The sequence below is a fragment of the Pteronotus mesoamericanus genome, unplaced genomic scaffold (assembly GCF_021234165.1).
Source record: "Pteronotus mesoamericanus isolate MK-2021 breed Mesoamerican mustached bat unplaced genomic scaffold, CSHL_Meso_final contig_24, whole genome shotgun sequence".
Classification (NCBI taxonomy): Eukaryota; Metazoa; Chordata; class Mammalia; order Chiroptera; family Mormoopidae; genus Pteronotus; species Pteronotus mesoamericanus.
In genome coordinates, this window is record NW_026555100.1 from 8,450,751 (window position 1) to 8,471,420 (window position 20,670).

General features: G+C 49.1%; 1 protein-coding gene across 1 annotated transcript in view; it reads left to right on the forward strand.

Moving 5' to 3' along the window:
* The window catches only part of LRRC20 (leucine rich repeat containing 20), a 71,316-nt gene that overhangs the window by 49,951 nt on the left and 695 nt on the right, over positions 1–20,670 (forward strand). The window contains exon 4 of the mRNA XM_054572666.1: positions 11,090–11,257. Coding sequence (XP_054428641.1) covers positions 11,090–11,257 — 168 coding nt within the window. The remainder of the gene's footprint in view (positions 1–11,089; positions 11,258–20,670) is intronic.

The following is a 20,670-nucleotide window of genomic DNA, read 5'->3' on the forward strand; positions in this document are numbered from 1 at the left end:
ACATAAAGTCCCAGGAGTTAGGTAAGATTGGGACTTTGACAGGTATAGGGGCATCTATATCAGGGAACCCACTTTTTTTTGCCTTCCCCTGGTGAGGGGGATTGGAAACAGTTTCATGGTTTTGTTTCCACTCAAAAATGACTAGATCTATTATGAACAACTTTGCACTCATAAACTTTTGACACTTAGGAGAAATAGACCAGTTCCTTAAAAATCACAAACTACCAAAACTCAACCAAGATGAAATAGCCAATCTGAATAGTCCTATAACCATCAAATAAATTGGATTTATAAATACAAAGACCCACCCCCCAAAAAGAAATCTCTAGGCCCAGGTGATTTCACTGGAGAATTCTATTAAACTCTTAAACAAGAATTAACATCAATTTTACACAGACTCTTCCAGAAAATAAAGAGGACACACTTTCCAACCCATGCTACAAAGCCAGCCTTACTTTGACTTCAAATCCAGATATAAACAAACAAACAAAAAAAAACAAAAACAAAAACTACAGACCAATATCTCACATGAACTAAGTGAGACACAAAAAATTCTTAGCAAAATACTAGCAATCAAACCCAGCAATATATGAAAAGTATTATATGCCATGACCAAGTGGAATTTACCAATTTTTTCTGATATGCAAAGCTAGCTCAACATTTGAAAATCAACCAGTGTTCTCTATCACATCTGCTGACAAAAAGCATTTGACAAATTCCAACACCCATTTATGATTAAAACAAAAAAACAATAAACCTCTCAGGAAAGTAGGAATACAGGAAAAGTACCTCAGTTTGGTAAAGAACATCTATCAAAATCCTACAGCTAACATCAGACTTAATGAGATGTTTACCTATAAGATTGGGAAGAAGCAAAGATGTCTGCCCTCATTGTGAAAGTTCTAACCACTGCAATAAGATAAGCAAAGGAAATTAAGGGCATATAGATGGGAAATAAAGAAATAAAGCTCTCGATTTGCAAATATCATCATTGTCTACATGGATAACCCCAAGGGATCTACAAAAACAAACAAAACAACCCTCCTAGTTCAGCAAGTTCCTAGGATATAAGTTCAACACAAAACCTACTAGGTCATGCATGTTCATATTCAAAATGCCTCCCGTGGCTTCCTATCTCACTTAGACTAAATCTCCTGTCTCCCCACGATCTCTGCGGCCCTGTATAACTTTTTTCTGGCTTCACTTCTACCATTTTCCCTCTCTCCCTCCCCGCTGCAGGCACACTGACCTCTTTTCTGTCCCTTGGGTGGCTGGGCTTTTCTTATCTCAGGGCCTTTGGACTCATTATTTCCTGATAGCTTTCACTGAGGCTCTTTGCACACCTCGCTTCTTCCCATCTTTTATTCTAACCTTAAAAACCACCCTAGTCCTCTGAAATAATCTTAATTTTTTTGGTTTTCTTGTTTATTACTTTCTCCCCCACTAGTATGTAAGCTTGTTAGGGATTAGTGTCCGCTATGACTTCTCCAGTCACGCAGTGCCTGCCCTGGGTTAGGTGCCAAGTAATACATGTTGAAGGAGCAGGTGAAGGCTGTTTCGATATCCCTGCAGCTGATGACTTTCCTGTAAGTCATGTGTTTTAGCTGCATCTACCTTTTCTTCTTTTATTTTCTCTTTTGCTGCCTGCATTTTTTAGCTTTCGATTTTGTTTTCACAAAAGGCTGTATGAGCCAAGAATTTAATCTCATGGGTCTTGGCCTTCTCTAACAGAAATAGTTTCGCTGAATACTGAATAAGTGCTTTTGAAGATTATTCTTTTCATGTTCAAGTACAGCACTGAGTGTGTAATAGGTGCTTAATACATATCTGCATTGTGCAGCACATCCTGCCTTTCACAGAACTCTCTCAGCTCATCCTCACAGCCAAGCTGTAAATGGGCTGGGAAGACCTCCTGCGTCCATCCAGAGAGAGGAGAGCCAAGGACACTTGCTGAGTTAGACGAGAACCAGGCCCTCCTCGTTCTTTCCCCTTCATTCACGCAGCACTGAAATAAGCAAGGATTTGCTAAGTGTCTACTTGAAGAACAAATGCTACTGGAATGAGGAGGGCACCACTGGAAAAATCAGGGAGCAAAATGGCCCACTTCCACCCCAGTTTCAGCGCAGCGCCTTGATTACTCCACTGCAGTTAAGGTGTTTGAACCCAGGGGTGAGGAGCCCTGCCTACCCACCCATTACCCACTCTATGCCTTTTGCTTTTCAGAAGAGCTTCTAAGCTCGGGAAGAGCCCAGCGCCTCCCTGCTGCATGTGAACTTTTCCTTAAAAAGAGACTGGATTTCAGAGAGCCACTATCCTGAGGAACATGAAGCTGGGGCAGGGGGGGATATTTTTACCCATAGGCCTCCTCACCTTTAGAGCAGTGATCTCCAGAGGAGACACCAAGAAATGCTTGGAAAGCTGCCTAAGCTCTACTGAGTGAAAAAAAAAACAAAAAACAAACCCAGGTCTCAAAGAGTATATAGTCTATGATTTCATTTTTTTTAAACAATATTTATCTGTCCATCCATGAATCCATCTATCCATTAGTATGGGCACAGAAAAATGTGGAGGAATGCATACCAAAAAGCATTGGCCTTCTCTGGGTGTAGAAATACATGGCATTTCCACTTCTCTATGTTCCATAGTTTTGAGATATCAATATTTTTACAATGAGTAGGCTCTGCTTTTACAAACAAAAAATGCATTTAAAATTGAATAAACTGTATCAGTTAGGAGAGGCCAGTTTTGCCTCAGGAACAAATAATCCCCAATTAAAACAACAAAATCTTGTATTTTCGGTTGGAATAGCATTCGGTTTCTGTAATGGGTATTAGCATTGTTCACGTGCCTGAGTGTTAGGCTGCCTGCCACCTTCAGCAGTGACTGAGGCCTGGACCATGGTTTTTCTGGAGAAAATAACTCCAGTACAAACAGGGCCCAGGAGGTCTGTGCACAGTGGGGAAAAAATATTAAAACAGTGAGAACAACCATCTCCCTTGGTGATAAATTTCTGCAACAACATCTTGTTTTAAGCAGTGCCCTTTTCGGAAGCTTCTCCAAGATAAACCAGTCGCAAGCCTTATCTGTGGTAGCTAACGCGGCCGGTGCCAGAGTCAGTAAGTGGGGTGGCTGACAGCACGAACCCTGGGGCCAGACCGGCCAGACCAGGGCAGACGTTGGCTCTGCCACTTCTAACGTCCTGATCTGTAAAATGAATCCATTCTACACCTTCTCTTGTGATCACTGTAAGGATAAAGTTGAGGTAAACCATGGTAAACACAGACGAGGGTATCACCTGGAATGGGATGAGTGCTCAAGAAATTTAGCTGCTTATTGTTGTTGTTGTTGTTGTTGCTGTTGTTGTTGTTAGAAATGTCCCCTATTTCTCCCCCTTTGCCTACCTCCACCCAAGTACCTATATAGCACATTATTATGTGTAGTCATGTCCAGAGCCCACGCGGTCCTCCTAAGAACAATGACCCAAGAAGTAAATTGAGAGTTTGTCAAGAGGATCTATTGTACCATTGGGATGGATTATCTAGTGAGCAAATAGTCTGTGGTTGGATGGGAGTAAATGTTGCCCTTTTCCAGAATGGGGTCCCCCAGAGGGACGCTCCAGGGGTTGGGGGAGGACTCAGAGAAGGAACAATGGCCTTTGCCAGCACTTTTGTCTGGGAGAAAGCTGCCTCTCCAGCTCTTGTCCTGATACCAGACACTTCCAGTTCCTCCCCGAATGTTCCCGATGCCTTCCAAGCTCCTGCCCCAATGGTGCAGGTCAGAGCAAGTGAGTCCAAGTGTTGGGATCCATATGCAAGAAATTGGGTGTGATGAAGTGCGGCAGGGTTTTGCCATTGCCGTTAAAATGGGAGCCACAAAAGTCAACTTTGATAACATGGTTGCCATTCACCCTATCTCTTTGGAAGAACTGGTCACACTTCTTTGAGAACTGAGAGACTCATGTGACTAGCCATTGGACCAGTGGACCTTCTGAAAACAAATAATCATGTTTACTTAAACTGTTCCCATTTTATGTATTTCTTTATTGTAATCAGGGTCTTCTGATAGTGGAAATTTTCAGTAAATAATAGAATTTATTTATGTAACTGGAAATTTGTTTTGTTATCCAGGATTGATTTTCATTTGCTTGCATCTCATAATAATGAATATCCTAAAGTTTTTTAGCTGGTTGTTTTGTTTTTGTTTCAGCCTCCTTCCATGTATAAAACTATATGAACTACAATTAAGTTAATGTACTGGAACGAATATAGCTTTCCGCCTATTATGGAGGAAGATGACAAGCGGCTGTTCACATTTAAATAATACAAGTGCACAGAATCCTTTTATTTTTTTTTAAAGCCAATTCTGTGTTCTGCATATTGCAAAGCTGCTTCAAGGATGTGACCCTTTTCCAAAAATATCTGCCTCCCTTATTTTATTCTTTCTTTTCTTTTAAATGATCAAAAATTGTTTGTTACTTTTATGAGCTGAAGTACATTAAACTTGGGAAAGATTTGAGGAAGCTGGTAACATAAGCGAGGGACATTTTAGAAGTGATTCCAGAAGGGGAGGTACTCAAAGTCCCATTCTCTGCTACGAGTTCATAGTTCAATGAAAGATTTCAGTTTTTGTATGTGTTCTTGTAATTTCATTTTTTTTCTGAAAACATTTTTCAAAAATTTGAAAATAGAATCACAGTCTTTCCTTCTTATGAAAAAAGAAGAGGAGCCTGATGTTCAGAGTGGTTCTTGAATAAACATTTTTGCAGGCAGGAATGCCTTCTTTAGCTTGCACTTTTTTAAAATCCTTAATCAAGGATTTGTTTTTATTGGTTTAAGAGAGAGTGGGGGTGGAGGAGGAGAGAGAGAAACACCGATCGGCCGCCTCCCATATATACTTTGACCAGGAATCAAATCCACAACGTAGGTATGTGCCCTGACCGGAAATCAAATCTGCAACCCTTTGGTGTATGGAACACCAAAAATTTTTATTTTTAAAAAGATTTTATTTATTTATTTTTAGAGAAAGGAAGGGAGAGAGAAAGAGAGGGAGAGAAACATCAATGTGTGGTTGCATCTCATGCACCCCCTTCTGGGGACCTGGACTGCAATTCAGGACATGTGCCCTACACTGGGAATTGAACCAGTGACCCTTTGGTTCACAGGCTGGCGCTCAATCCACTGAGCCACACCAGCCAGGGCATGCACTTTTTAATTAAACATACTGGGCGAGGGAGCACTCTTGGCCTCCTAACAACTCTGGCATCAGAACGTATGCAGTTGACATTCAGTTATAAAGCTTGGAAGAGTGAGTCCCCCATGGGTCTGTCAGGCTCTGAGCTTCTCAACCTTAGGGCCATCATTCTTTCCATTTAATTCTGGTTATAAAGTCCTTTGTCCATCCCTTCCGAGGCAGCAATATCTTTGGAGTCAGACACATCCAGTGTCAGATTTCAGCTGCCCCAGTTACCACCTGTGCTATGTTTGGCAAATCACCTAACCTCTCTGAGCCCCCAGTTTTTTCACCTCTAAAAAAGAGATGATAAAACTGATCTCTGAATTGCTGTAAGAATGAAAGAAGATGATATATGTATAGCACTTGGCATATAGTAGGTGCTCAATAAACATTTAATTCTTCCTTTGCTACAGTGTAAAAAGAAAGAGAAAGGATAGAAATCACTTACAGTCAAGAAAATCCAGACCATAGAAGTAGGGTGACCTGCCCAGGGTGTCAGGAACTGCAGACTGAGCAGGGATTTGATTAGGGTCAGGTCTTTGCATCAGTTCTACCTGTAACCACTGTTCATTAGTAGCAGGCCCATCTCAAGGAACATGCACTGAGTGTCCTGGGCAGAGAAGATCTCTGCTCTCCTGTTTCTTCCCTGGGCCTCAGAGGAGTGGGTGTGATCATGCACAAACCTCAAGATGCTGTTCATTCTAGCAGCACATAAAGGAAGGAGATTTGCAGGGCCTTTGAGTCATGTTGCAACACGACAGAAGTGGAGAGAAAACCTGTTGAACAGCAGAGAAAAACACTGGCAGGACATGTTGAGCATTTATTAAAAGGACATCAGCCAGATGGAAAGCTCTCCAGCTCCCCAGCCATGGAGACGCAGGGGAGAAGGTCCCCCAGCCCACCCTCAATCCCAAGCACGTCTCCCCAGCAGGATGGCTTATGCTAGTCTTTCATCTTGAGGATGTTAAAACTGGGCCTCAAGTGTCTTCTGCCTCTGCCAGTGATTCTGTCGCCCCAGGTTCCACCCAGCTCCACCCCGATCTTGGTATCTGGATGGCCCCCTCCCCTGCCACTTCCCAGACAAAATGGGGCTGTCATTCCACTTCCTCCTCCCATATCTGTGACTCTCAAGGAACATGGGGAACATCTGAGCACCAGGCATAGATCTTTTTGGTGTGTGCGACCTTGGGCAGGTTACTTGGCCTCCATGAACCTCAGTTCTCTCAGCCATAAATTGGGATAGGACTTTTTTGAGAGGATTATATGAGATTTCAAGAACAACTAATACACTGATACAGTGCCACTCAGTAAACATTCACATCTGTCTCTCCTGTCTCCTTTGTCACCAGTCCCTTTGTCACATGCTTTGTGACCAGCATCAGGTCATCCTGGATCATCCCAACCCCAGCTTCCCTACCACCTGGCTTTGTGATTTAAACAAATTTTTTTAAAAATCCTCACCTGAGGATATGTTTATTGATTTTAGAGAGGAAGGGAGGGAAAGAGAGAGAGAGAGGAACATTGATTGGTTGCTCCCCCCGTACACACCCTGACCAGAGATTGAACCCACAACCTAGGTATGTGCCCTGATCGAGAATCAAACATACAGCCTTTTGGTGTATGGGATGATGCTCCAAACAGCTGACTCACCTGGCCAGGGCTTGGCTGTGTGATTTTTGAGTAAGTAGTTTAACCTCTCTAAGCCACAGTTTTTGCTTCTGTCAAATGGAGCGGAGTAGGGCAAATCTGAAGACTAATGAGACAATTAGCCTCAGCTCCTGGCATGTGAGGGACTCATAGTAGGCTCTAAATAAAAAGAAAAAGGTAGCTGTTATTACCACATTATGGGATGTAGAGCCACACTGGTGTTCAGCAAGATGATATAGTGTGTCCTCCTTTCTTTTGTGATGTGTCTCTTTGGTTGAGATCACACCAGAGGACATTGTAGAGCAGCTTAGAGCACATACCCAGCTGTGAGTGCTGGGCCTGGAAGGGCTGGGTATGATCAGGTAGGGGCCTGATCACAAAAGGCCTTGGATACCTGGGAAGGAAGCCTTGGGGAGCCACTGAAGGTTAATGAACTCAGAGCTGTGCCCCTGAGGGTAAGTGGACCCAAATGTGCACTGTTGATCAGAAAGGGGACTGGAGGCAGGAGACCAGGGAGGAGGCTGGCCAAGTGGTCCAGGTGAGAGAGACCCACGGCCTGAGCGCAGAAGGTACAGAAGGCTGTTCCCTTGGGAAAGAAGATTCTGCAAGTTGTCGGGGAGAGGTATGAGGCTTGGCAGATGGAAGAGTCAGAAAGAAGTGGAGCTGGCACGGGTGAAATAAAGGCTGATGTTGTGCATCTACTGAGTTTGCCATATCTGGAGGCGTCCAAGTGGTCATGTCCAGTCAGGCTTTACCAGAATTCCCTGGGGCCACTGGGTGGGGGTGGGGCAGCTTTCTAATTCTGCATGAAGAGTAGCCATGGCTGCAGGAGAGAACACCAAAATGAGTGGACCTCTTCTCCCCATCTCAAGTCTATCCCCATTCTTCCCATGGCCTTGCTGTGACTTCGGGGATGGGAAAAGGTGAGGCTGGGCTGCATATGAACTTTGGTGGCAGTGGAGCTGGGTTCAAACTCCTAGTCTGCCGCTTATCAGGCTGCAGAATTTGGCCTTAAATATGGAATGTCTCTTAGCCTCAGTCAACTTATCTGCAAAGCGGGACCTCGTGGCATGATCATGGGATTCAAAGGAGACCATGAAGGGAGAGCAGTTAGCATGGTGCCAGTCCCTGAAAGGTGCTTCGTAATAATATTTATTGTTTTCAGGAGGGGCTGGGCATGGAAGATCCTGGATTGGCCAGAGAAGGCAGAGCCAGGTGGGCAGGGCCAGGCAGGGTGTTCTAAGTCTCATATATGAGACCACCTTGATTGAGTGCCTAGCTTTAGCAAACAAAATACAGAATACTCGGTTAAATGTGAATTTCAGAGAAACAATACATTATTATTTATTATAAATATGTCCCATGCAATATTTGGGATGTACTTATACTAAAAATTATGTATTGTTTCTTTGAAATTCAAGATTAACTGGGCCCCCTGCATTTCATCTGGAAAGCCTCTACCGTCAGCACAAAGGACAGAGGGTGAAGAGGTAGGGGGTAGGGAGGGTGGCAGCTCTCACCAAGGCAAAGACTTGGCCATCCGGCTCAGGACTCCGGCTGTTCCTGAAGAGTGGGCTGGTCGGAGCCACAGAGCAGGGGGGTCACCTCCTCCCTCAGCTAGACAGATGAACAGGCAGAGACACATGCACGTACAAATACACATACCCTGCAGCCTGCTTGTAGGGCAGACAGCGATCATGTCATGGAACAGCTTCTCTGCCACAGACTTGCAAGAAGGCAGCACAGAACATTCAACCCCAAGTGCAGGGCCCTTGTGACCCTAGGACCCTGTGTGACTGTGCTGGTCCCAGGGCCGTGAAGCCAGCCTTGGGGGGAAGAGCTGAGGTCATTCTTTGGGTCACTTGGCATTTCTGAGTCTCAGTTTCCTTTTTGGGGAAAAGGCGGGGAGGCTCTAAGGTCGCATGGGGACGAAGCCTGGGAAACTGGCAGAACCCCGAGCCCCTGTGGGTGCTCTCTCACGGCAGTTCTCCTTCTCTCTCTCCCCTGTTCTACGGTCAGCTGGCTTCCTCTTCTTCCTTAGGGTCCTTCTTAATGTTTATTGAGCACCTACTGTGTACCAGACATTGTGCAAAACACTTCGAATGCACGTAAACTTCTGTTGCGCTGCGGAGCGGCGCGACTGGGCGCGCTGCGGCAGGGGAACGCTTCTCGGTCTTTCGTCCTGGGACCCGGGAGCAACTGCTGCTTCGGAGGGACGGAGCGCACCTGGGGAGCGCGGCACTCCCTGAATCTGAGGGAAACCGTCTGGGCCGGCTGGGATGGGAGCAGGGCTCTGAATCCTGTAGAGCCCATCCCAGGGGTGTCACAGATGAGGGGAATAAACACAAATCGTCACAAACACTTCTCTGTTTGCCAGGAGAGGGCACATGGGCACTTCCCTCTTAGTGGAGAAGCCCTGTGGCACATCCCTCTAGTAGGGAAGGCCTGGAGTCCCTTTGTCCAAAGGCTTTTATTGAAGGGTTATCAGTGGGGCTAGGTTAACAGGAATGCACAGGTAATCTCATTACATCCATATGTTAATGTTTACAGAGAATGGGTGATGTTTTGAAGAAAACAAATGGCAGGAACACATCGATTTACATGGGTCTGAGAGGAGACTGGTAAACAAGAGAGATGGCTAAACATGAGAGCATAGTAAACATAAGAGCGCCCAAGGATATAGGGTTAGGGTCTGTGAATAATGTAAATTTCCTTCTGAGCATGAGTTGGCTAGAGCTTTTGAGGGAAGAACAAAGCGCACTTTAAAGAATTTACTTTTAGGCCTGATTTCCCCTGGCAACCACCAGATCTGGTTTAGGGCTGATTCCTATATTTTTTCAAGCCTTGAGCCAGGCCAGGGGGAAGGAGCCACCAAGAGACAGGGAGACTTTTTTAGGATAGAATGAGGACTCTGGCCATGTCCAAGCTGAGCCAAGAAGTATGGGCCTTTTTGCCCTTTCTCCCTGTCCCCCAATTTCTTGTCTGCTGCCAATAGTCGATTGACATCTGTCTTAGGATGTATACCTCAGCTCAAGGTAACCGACCCGTCCTTGATTAACCAATCCTTCATGGCAAAACAGAGAGGCAGGAGCTACGCCCCTGCCAGGGGAGACAGGTTATGGCTCCTCAGGAGCCTGTTTCTCCAAGGTGTCCAGATTATTTCTAGCCTTGGGGCCCTCCTGCCTGTTGGCAGGGTTATAGTTCCTGAAATCAGACAGGGCATTTCCCAACAAACTTCACTACAGCCCTATGCTGTAATAATAACAGTAGCACATATGAATGTTTACCCTGTGCAGGGCACTGAGCCAAGTGCTTTACCCGTGTGAACAGATGTAACCCTCTGGCAGCCTTGTGACACAGGGACTGTTAGTAGTCCCTTTCTGCAGGCAAGGAAACTGACACCTAACAGGGTTAGATAACTATCTGGCTGAACGAGTTGTAGGTGGCACAGTTGGGTTTGAACTCAGGCACTGGGGGGCCCCCAGTGCCACACATTTAAATCCTGCATTACATTACCTATCTTCGCTCCCGCCGTGACTCTTGGTTTCCACCCCTCATCCCTTCTCCTTGCCCAGGGTGCTGGTGGGTGCCCCAGCTTCTCTCCGTAGAACACAGCATTTCAGCTGCAGCCTCCATCCCCCGAGCCTTGCCTTGGCCAGGTTCTCAGCAGAGGGACTCCTACCAGCCCAGCTCACCCCCTCCCACAGGTCCCTGCACTGGCTGCTGGCCAGCTTTTGGAGCAGCTGTTCTAGGAGCAGGAACCCATACTGACCTGGGCAGCTGTGGCTGGGCCAGGAGCCGTCATGTGACACGGAAAGACCATGGCTGTGACTCCTGGAGCAGGAGGGTAGAGGGAAATGCTGTCCCTCAGAGGGGCTGCGGGTGTGGGGAGCCCAGGGGCTGCCGTCCTGACCTATCCCATCAGGGCCTGGAGTCGAGGCCTTGTCTGAGGGAGGAGCCAGCACATCCTGATCCACTGTCTAGGCCTAGGCTTCTGTCAGGAGAGCCTTCCATCCCAAAGCCAAAAGCCCGGCCAGGGGTAAGAGTTACCCCTCCTCTTACATAAATAAATGTGGAATCAGACCCTGCATGAGGAGGACTTCCCTTTGGCCTGGGGCTTTCTTGCTGCCATCCTGCCTGGGCCGCTGGCAGTGGTCTCTGGGTTGCTTTCCTTCTCACCCTTCCTTCTCTTCCTCCCTCCACGTGGCAGAGCTCCGCCTGGAAGGGAACTTCCTGCACCGCCTCCCCAATGAGGTCAGTACCTTGCAGCACCTTAAGGCCATCGACCTGTCTCGGAACCAGTTCCACGACTTCCCTGAGCAGCTCACCACCCTGCCTGCGCTGGAGACCATCAATCTGGAGGAGAACGAGATCGTGGGTGAGTGGACAAAGCCCCTGTGGCCCCCGTTCCTCCCTCGGAGCTCGCTTTCCTGAGTGAAGCTCACCGGGCCTCACCGGGCACGAGGCATGGGGCTCTGGAGTCACGCTTTCACAGACAGGAAGGCTGGGCTGGGAGTACTTGACTTTAACACTCAGACCTGAGCCTGGAATGGGGTTTCCTTGACTGGCCCTCCGGGAAGGCTCTGGGGATGGGCTCTGATTCAGTCTTGTCCTCTAAAGACCAGGATCCCTGCGTAGCTTGCCCCTTGGCTGAACCCCTGGTCCCTTGGGTTCATACTTAAGTGGAAGGAGCATGCTCAGAGGTTCCTTTTCACTGTGAGGCTCTCCCTCCTGTGGAAGACCCGCCCAGGGTCTTGCCCTGAGCCTTTCCTTCTCAGCTGGGCCCTCCTTCCTGCGCCCTTCCTCCCCTGCCTCTTATTCCTTGAGGCCTTTCTGATGCCACCACTTCCTTCTGCTGCTTATCCAAATGAGGCAATACCCATACAGGATACTATAGGCTGATGCCAAGGCCAGAACCAGGCATGGAGTTGCTGGCAGGCAGGTCAGGGCAAGAATTAGCCATTGGCTTCCTCCTTTCCTAACTGTGGCCTTTGAAGACTCACATCACTTCTCTGAGCCTCAGCTTCTTCTCAGCTTTCAAATGGAGGTTCACTCCTACCCCAAAAGATGGCTTTTCCCTAAGCAGGGGAACAGGGGGAGTGGGCATCTCGGTGGCTGCAGGACAAGAAGTAACTTTCCCTAAAGCAGGCAGTACAGGGCGGCATGGTTCCCTAACCCTTCCCCTCCCGTGAGGATGACAGTATCCCTCAGTAGCAACAGCCCCCTGAGCAAAGATCGGCTACTTTGACTCATTCTTTTATAGACATAGCTCTGCCCTTCTGCAGCGACAGTAACAACTCTACATGTGGAAGCATCTTAAAGTTTAACAACAACGCTCATGCACAGGCCTGCGCCAACAGAGTAGTCACCCCCATTTGACAGATGGAAATGCCGAGGCTCTAACGTTCTCCAGGCAGGCAGGGGAGGAGATCCTTCCAAGAGGCGGCAGCTTCCCTCTGGTCTCCATCAAGAGATGAGATCCCCAGGATGCGGTGTCTCTGCCATCCTCCCTAGTCCAGTGTACAAATGGCCAGGACCTCAGGATCACCCTCCCCTGACATTCCTGTCACTGTCCCAGTGTCACCCGGTTTCACAGACCAAAATGAGCAGCGTCACTGGGGCAGCAGGAGCATGGCTTCATTTCACTAGGGCGGCTCTGCACCGGGCTGCCCCTGGGCGCGTGGTTCTGGCTGCTCTGGTTGCTCCCAGAACCTGCCCATGGTTGCGGCGATGAGGCGATTATTGAGCACCAGGATGCTGTTGGCACTCTGCTGGTAGCACAAAAACAGCAAGAGAAGTTCTTTGCTTGAAATAAAACAAGGTGCCTCCGCGCTCTGGTAGCCAGCCAGTCTCCGGTGTGGCCTGTCCCCATCTCTGTCCAGAGTGCTGGAGAGCAGCCCACGCACTCTGAGTCTCAGAGCGCAGCCTTGCCAGGACCTATTCCAGCAATAAGAGGCAAGGCAGGAACCCGGGCCTGGATATGGACACGGATGCTTTCGGGAAATGTTCCTCCGTTCACCAGTTGTTGTTTGTGACTGAGCAGCTTGCTCTGTATTGGGCACTGTGCTGGAGACAGAGGTGGACAAAGCAGACTCCCTGCTCTCACAGGGCCTGTGGCATGGTCATTACACCTGCTGCTGTCCCGTGACCATTTACTTCACACCAGGATATTCTGTAAGCATTTTTCAAGTATATTCTTGTTTGAACCTCACAATAACCTTATGAGGCAGGCACTGCTATTCTCCCCAGGTGAGGAAAATGAGGCACAGAGACATTAAGTAACTGGACTAAGGACATGCACCTAGGGTAGAACCAGGATTCCAACCCAAGCAGGTTTGCTGCAGAACCCCAGCTGTTTAGGACAGTGCTTTACAGAAGGAGAGAAGGTTTTTGCACATAGCCATAGGGAGATAGAAAGCCACAGGAGCCCTTCCTGGTGTGGCCCAGTGGATTGAGCACCAGCCTGCAAACCAAAAGGTCATGAGTTTAATTCTCAGTCAGGGCACATGCCTGGGTTGTGGGCCAGGTCCCCAGCTGGGGGCAAGTGACAGGCAGCTGATTTATGTCAATGTTTCTCTTCCTCTCTTTCTCCCTCCCTTCCCCTCTCTCTAAAATAAATAAATAAAATCTTTTTTAAAAAGAGAGAAAGAAAGCAAGCGCAGGAAAGTTATGGCTGAAGCACATAACTTTGGTTGGAAGGAAACTTTCTTGGGGTGGAGGGAACAGTATGGTAACGAGGCAGGATGTCCTAGGCCATGCAGGCAATCGGCCTCGCTCCTGCCAGCTCTGCCTCCTGCCCTGAAGCAGGCGGGCAGCATCCCAGGATGGAAGTGCTGGAAGGTCGGAGGTACTCAAAGCAGCTGCACATTCAGCGCATCCAGGGAGCTTCAAAAAAAACCCTGTGCCTAGACCACACCCTGGGCCGACTAAATCAGAACCTCTCATGGTGGGTTTTGGGGCTTAATAATTTGAAAAAAAAACTCCCCGGAATGTTGCAATGTGCAGATAAGATAGAACCACTAAGTTATGCCAGAACCTTCCATCAACAACTACATTCCAGCCCTGAAGAAGCTATAACCTCCCATGCCCTCCTCTTCGCAATGACTGGGGGTGGGGTGGGGGGCGGGGAGCGGGGGGGTGGGGAGAGAGAGAGAGAGAGAGAGTCTACATCAGGGTGAGTAGGGCAACAGCCTGGCCAGGGGAGCCGAGCTCTGTGGACTTGCCTTCCTCCCTCAGGGCCCCTCTTCCCACCAACCCTGCTGTCCTTTGGACTTTTGGGCACCGTGCTCTCTTGGCCCGGGGCCCCGTCTCCTGGTGTTCCCATAGCACAGCCTACTCACCTGGCATTCTCAGGAGGAACTTTATCAGTAAGTCAAAGGCAATGGAAACAGACAGTAAGTGAGAAGTGGGCCAGTTCCCAATGTACATGTTTATGCCAAAGGATTCCAGTGTAAGTGGAGCTGGCCTGTGCTCCAGTACCTTCCACTCGGGAGCCCGCAGTGCTGCCTGCGTGGGCCACGCAGCGCGGCCACTGGTGATGCTGCGGGAGGCGCTTGCTCACCTTCAGTGACCTCACCTTCAACTCATTTTCCTTCCCCAAATCTGGTTTCTCTGGCAGGGCCCTAACTAACTCATTCCCTCCTGGTCATTATCTTAGGAGCTTTTCTTCTACCTTTTGCAGTTGCAAGGGAGGTCTTATTTCTCAGACAGTGATCTCCTCCTCTCAGTGCCCATTTAGACTGAGAGCACTGCAAGTGTGAAGAACAGGGCTCTGAAGTGATTGTTTGGGTTTTGTTTTTTTTTTAATTTAAAATTTAGCCTCTAGCTGGCCCCACAGGCATAAACAAGTCTGCCAGCCAATAGTGCTCATGATCAGTGAAGGGAGGTTAAGCTGACTTTAGTGAAGTAATTCCAAGCACTGCGCACTCTGATTTTGCTGTTGCAGATCACTTTAAGCTTCCACAGACATGGGCTGGAGTCTGGGATGTCTGCAGAGGCAGGAGGGCTAGGTCCTTCTGCACCTGGGGGGACAAGGCCCACCCAGGGCCTGGGGTCACCAGCTGCAGCATTGTGAGGTGACAAAAACAAGCAGTAGACTGTGCCCCACCTGTGCCAGAATTTGTGGTGTTTACTCTAGGTTGGGGTCCGTCTTCCCCACTGTGGGCCAGAGCGGCTTTAGTCCACACAGGACAATAGGCCTTGCAACCTAAGCCCATCACCACCACCAGACACTTGAGGGCCGTCGGGAAGTCAAAGGACTATTACTCTAGCTTCATAAAAGAATTCTAGAACATCACATCCTGCCTCCTACAGTCATAAGCTAGAAGAGATGAGGTGACCCGGGAATGCCTTGTGAACTCACAGCCTCCAGTTGTTTGTAATAGAGAAAGTTGGAATCACCCTGAATGTCCAACAACAGAAACGGGAGCCAAAGTGTGTCCCTCTGTACCATGGTCTAGCTGTAGCCATAATAATGTCACCAACTTGTAACCTGAAAAGATGTTTACAACGTGTCATCAAGAAAATCATGTTATAACATAGTACCTAGGAGGCCATTTTTGAAATACAGACGTGTGTATATGTGCCTGTCCATTAAAGAATTAATATGAAATACTAATTTTAAAAATAATTAATTGGAAAGGCCATATACTAACACATTAAGTGATAAGTTCTAGATGGTGGGATGTAGGTGATTTTATTTTATTTTTGCTCATCAATATTTTTCATTTCTTAAATTGGATTTCTAGTGTTAAGGGGCCAGTGTCCTATCATATAGCCTTGATCCACAGAGGCCTGGTTCCAACTGGCAGATGTTCACAGAATGGGTCAGACCAGGGAGAGGGCTCTAACTCTTGAATGTACTGTGGTCACAGAGCTGTTTAATAAAATTGTGTTGATGGTGGATCTACTATGTACCCAGCTCAGGGTGGTCCTGAGCCTGAAAGAACTTGTGATCTAATTCAGGACACAAGGCCATTCATCCATTCATTCATCCATCCATTCATTCATCCAGTTAATAGTTACTAAGCACCTGTTGGCACTGTGCGAGGTACCTCATTTAAAGGCGGGACATTTTCACAGCCTGCATATGCATAGCATGATCCATGATACAAGACTGGTATAAAGTGTGGTAAGAGTTTGGATGGGGACCGAGGGAACTGTCGGAGGAAGGGGCCTTTGAGCTGGGATTTGAGGATCAGCAGGCCACCGGTGAATGGTGACGAGGGAATGACCCATGGAAGAGGGGAGAGCTGAGGCTCCTCTTCCTGTCCAGGTGTGCCCAAGTCCAGATACCTGGCTTCTGTTCCCTCTGAGCCATGTGGCCTTGGGAAGCTTACTTAACCTCTCCAAGCCTCAGTTTCCTCATCCACAAAGTGAAAATCATTTCATATCCTCCTCTCTACCCTCTAGCCATCTTCCCCTCTTGTCAGGGTGCTGCGAATGTAAACTATCTTCCTTAAGCTTTACCTAAAAACTGCAGGTTGGCTTCTTGGGCTTGTGGCTTGCCAGCTTGGCTGCTCCAGGCTGTTGATTCTGCCAGCGTTGACAGCCTGGTGGTTCCCTTGCTCCTTCCCCTAAGCAGCTCAGACAACTTTAGCAGTTAAAGCCGGGGAAAGAGATACACCTAATGCCCGCCCCGCGCCCGTGAAGGCCATCGCTCTCCTTCAGCAGGGCAGTTTGGAGAGCACTGCAGACCTGGAAAGGCCACTTGGTGGCGGATGTGGAAACGACAAACCGAGAAGTCAAACAGGGCTGCTGGCTCTAGGCCTGGAGTCGCAGGGATTTGCTCCAAGGCTGAGCTGCAGCTGGTCTTAGTGTCACACCAGCAAACCTCATCGCGGGGAGACCCTCTTCCTACTCTCATGAATACCGGCCACCTTGCAGGCCTCTGGCCATGGCTGAGGGGTGGAGGAATCATAGAGTTCAAAGACAGAAAAGGTCTCAGCAACCCTGTAGTTCAACCCCCTGTGGGGAAACAGGTCCCCAGTGGCAGGTGTGGCGATGAGGTGACAGTGGCTCTGAGGCTCGGCCCCCTATCTTTGAAGTGAGCCTGTATTGACAGTTAAGGTTACGATGCCCACCGCTCAGGGTCCAGCCCTTAATGTGTTGCTCAGTGAAATCTGCCTGTTGTGATTACCTTCTGGGGGCTGAGGGGCCAGTGTAGTGTGGCTGGATCTGGCCTTGGCCTTGCCCCTCTGTGTTGTGGCATGAAGCACATGGGCTTTGGGATCAGAAACTGTCCTGCCTGCACCACTTACTGGCTTGGTGACCTTAGAGTCTATCAAAACAAAACAAAACAAAAAAAACAACCAGAGCTGAATGGTAGTTAAAGCAGTAAAAACAGATTTTATTCAGTACACTTGCAATAATAGAAAAAAAGACCTCAGTGTAGAACCAGGCTCGATCACAAATACAACAGGGGCACTTGGGAGTTTATAGCCAAGGAGCAAGGGGTGGGGGTTGGGGGGGGGGGTCAGTGGATAGAATATTACTAAGAGGAAGAACATCATGGGTGAGAGGAGATTCTGGCTAAGTGACCTCAGAGGACTCTTGCTGAAGGCAGGCCAGGGTGACCAGACATCACCTGGCGGGTGATGAAGGGTGAGGAACCTGATTAGATATCAGGGGTGCTCAGATACTGAGGGTGGAGGGTTCTGACCAGCCCTACTCGCCATCCTGCAGCCAGTCTTCTTGCTTGGGACCCAGCTCCCAGCCACGGCCCAGCCTAGCGACTCCTTCCCAGCTGCCCGGAATGTCTTTTTGTGTCCGACATGTGTTACACCTTAGGCATTCAAAGACAAAGTCTCTGCCTTCAGGAGCTTAAGAGTGTTCTCAGGGTGTACAGGGGGACTGGGCCACTGTCAAATAAACAGAACCAGGTCCTCAGGGAGCTTAGAGCCAGGTCACCCCGAGGTGAGAAAGGAGGTTGCACTCCTGGGCAAGGGTTTGGCTCCCTGTTCACAGGGCCCCGGGACTCTTGCATATCGCTCTGTTCTGGTCTAAGCAAGTGTCCTCTGTCCCATCATCAGCCTGGCTGCCCAGTGGCCGGGTGTTTTGGGCCAAAGTTGCTTCCTCCCACTGTGCCTCAGTTTCCACGACCTGCACATCCCCTGGCCAGCAACCCATGAATATGAGTACTTTGATGGTCCTTCTGGCTGGCTCTCTCAGCTCCTAGCAGGGGCCACATCTGGGGCTTCTGACCTCCTGTGAGTGGTGGGGAGGGGCTCAGGAGCTGTAGCGCTTTCGGGGAAATCTGAAGCTCAACACTGCTTCCCTTTCCACATGATCTCATACCCAGGTCATTTCAGTGCCAAACTCAGGCTGAGGTGTATTGCTGCCAAGGTTCGTGGCAGGCGTCTGCATGCTCAGGAGCTCGTACGCGTCCTCGAGGACTGTGGTGGCGCTCGGCTGGTGTGTTTGGTGCCAACACCAGACTAGCGCTAGGGAGCAGCGGGTCCAATGCTTGTCAAGTGTGTGTTGCTGGAGCTTTGCCCTGGCATGCTGCATACAGTCATTTTGGTGATTTCTCGTGGTCTCCCTGCGAGGTGAGCAGAGGGGCCCCCATTTTACAGGTGAGAAAACTGATGTTCAGAGATGCTGCCTAGGCCAACACAGTCAGTCACTGGATAAGCCAGCCCTGTTCAGCATCTGAACCACCTCTCCCTGCCTAGGATCACGGGAAATGGAGGATGTAGGGGGTGCTCACCTGAGGAAGATGGTGGTGGTGGTTGCTGAGCAACAAGTTTCACAAGTGTTGTCACGGACAGTAAGGGACAGGTTCTCTTCTGCACTGTGACCCAGAGCAGGATCAGGAGGCATGGAAGTTTCCGGAACCAATCTGAGACCAGGAAACCCTTTTCCTCACAGCAGGAAACGTTTTTCCTCACAGCAGATCAGCAAGGAAATTCTTGTCATGGGGACATGAGAGAGATCAGAGGTTCTGTGACACCTGCCATGTGCCCCTAACTTCTCTTGGAGGTGGGGTCCCCGGGCTGGGCGGTGGAGGGAGCTGTTCTTGGTTGGGGGGCCCAGAGAACTGTGAGCATCCTGGTCAAGGAAGCCAGACACTCCTGGGTCCCAGGGAGCCCGGCCGAAGACCGTTTTCTCTCTCCCATTACTGACAGGACCCCTGGGAGGGTCCCAGAGCTGGTCGGCGGGAGGCGTGCCAGGCTGCAGGGCTGGATGGGAGGTAGCGTGAGGAGCCCCGACGCTGAGCCGGCCAGCCCGTCTGCATGTCCTGGTTCCGGCACTTCCTGGCCCTGCGACCTTGGCCAGTTACCTAGCCTCTGTGCTCTTCATTTTCCTCATTTATAAAATGGCGATAATAGTCCTCAACTCACATGGCTGTTGTGAGGATTAAAAAATTCAACATAAAGAGTTTAAGTCAGCAAGCGCTCAATACGTGTTAAATAAGCAAACAAAAACACTAGCAACAATAAAATTTGACCAAACACAAAGATCCCAAAGGCCCAAATCTCTGAAAACTCCCATCCCGCTGGGAACCTCTTGGGCTGCAGCCCTGGGGAGAAGAGGCCCCTGGGGACGCCCCTGGGTGCCCAGTCACCTGCCAGCTCCTGTTGGAGCCTTTGGGCTGCTTTCTCCTGTCCCACCCCTACCTGACCCAGCTGGGCAGGGATATTGTGGAGCTTGCTATGAAGCAGGAGGCAGCAAACCAGGGCCAGCTCTGCTGCTCATAGCTATGTGTCCTTCAGTGTCAGTCTTTCCTGAACCTCAGTTTCCTCATCTGTAAAGTGGGCAGAGGGGCACTTTAGAGATGAGGCAATTGTAGGCCGTGGAATGCTGCTCTGCCCCAAGGCTGTGGGGAGGATCGAATGGAAGTGCTTTATAAACTTGAATGACACGCACATACGAGGAACTGCCCTGAGCTAATGACCTCCCCTTCCCTGTCCCCACAGCCATGGGGGTAGAGTTAGTGGGGTAAATGCATCCCAGTTACCAAGCCCGGGGGGAGGGGATTCTTTCCAAAGGGTAGAGAGCACAGCCTAGCGTGGGCTGTCCTCACCGCCTTCAGCACTACCCGCCGCTTTCTGCAGGGCTCTAAGGCTTGGAAGGGAAGGATACTGCAGAACCCTCACTAAAGGTCAGGGGCTTGATCAGCCTGGAGGTGGGGGTGGGAAGGCCCAGGCAGCCTCTTTGGAAAGCCCTGGGGCAACAGGGTGACTGGAGTTTCTGGTTGACTTGGCAGCTTTCGAGAGCAATCCGACAAGTATGCACACAAGTATGCACACGGTAGCCTTTGATGGAGCTTTCAACCCTGCTTCTGGGCATACCTCCAAAGACACTGTCACCCCTGCCCTTAAAGACAGATGGAGGCCACCTGGGTGTCCATTGCTGGCAGAATAGAGAGGGAGGGTATGGTGTGACACAGCATGATGTTCTAGGCAGCAGTCAAAAGCAAATAGCTCAGACATACACAGGGCCTTGAGGGTGAGCTGTGAATATGGTTTAGTCACCGGCACCATTAGAAGGGCGCTGATACCCTTCCCCGCCGAAAGGAACCAGGACTTCCTGACCGCTGACACTAGGACTGTGAAGGCTCGAGGTGGGCCTTACTGGAAAGAAAGGAAGTGTGTCCAAAAATTGCTGGGGGCAGGTCCAAAGTGGCCAGAGCCAGAAGGAAGGGACTCCTTCTGGCCAAATCGGGGATGATTTGAGCACTGAGATAATTAAAACAATAATGAATTTTAAGAAACATAGGAGTCCATATTGATAATAAATAGGTAGATAGGAGAGAAGGGAAGGCTCTTCCTTAAAGTATTGCTAGAGTTG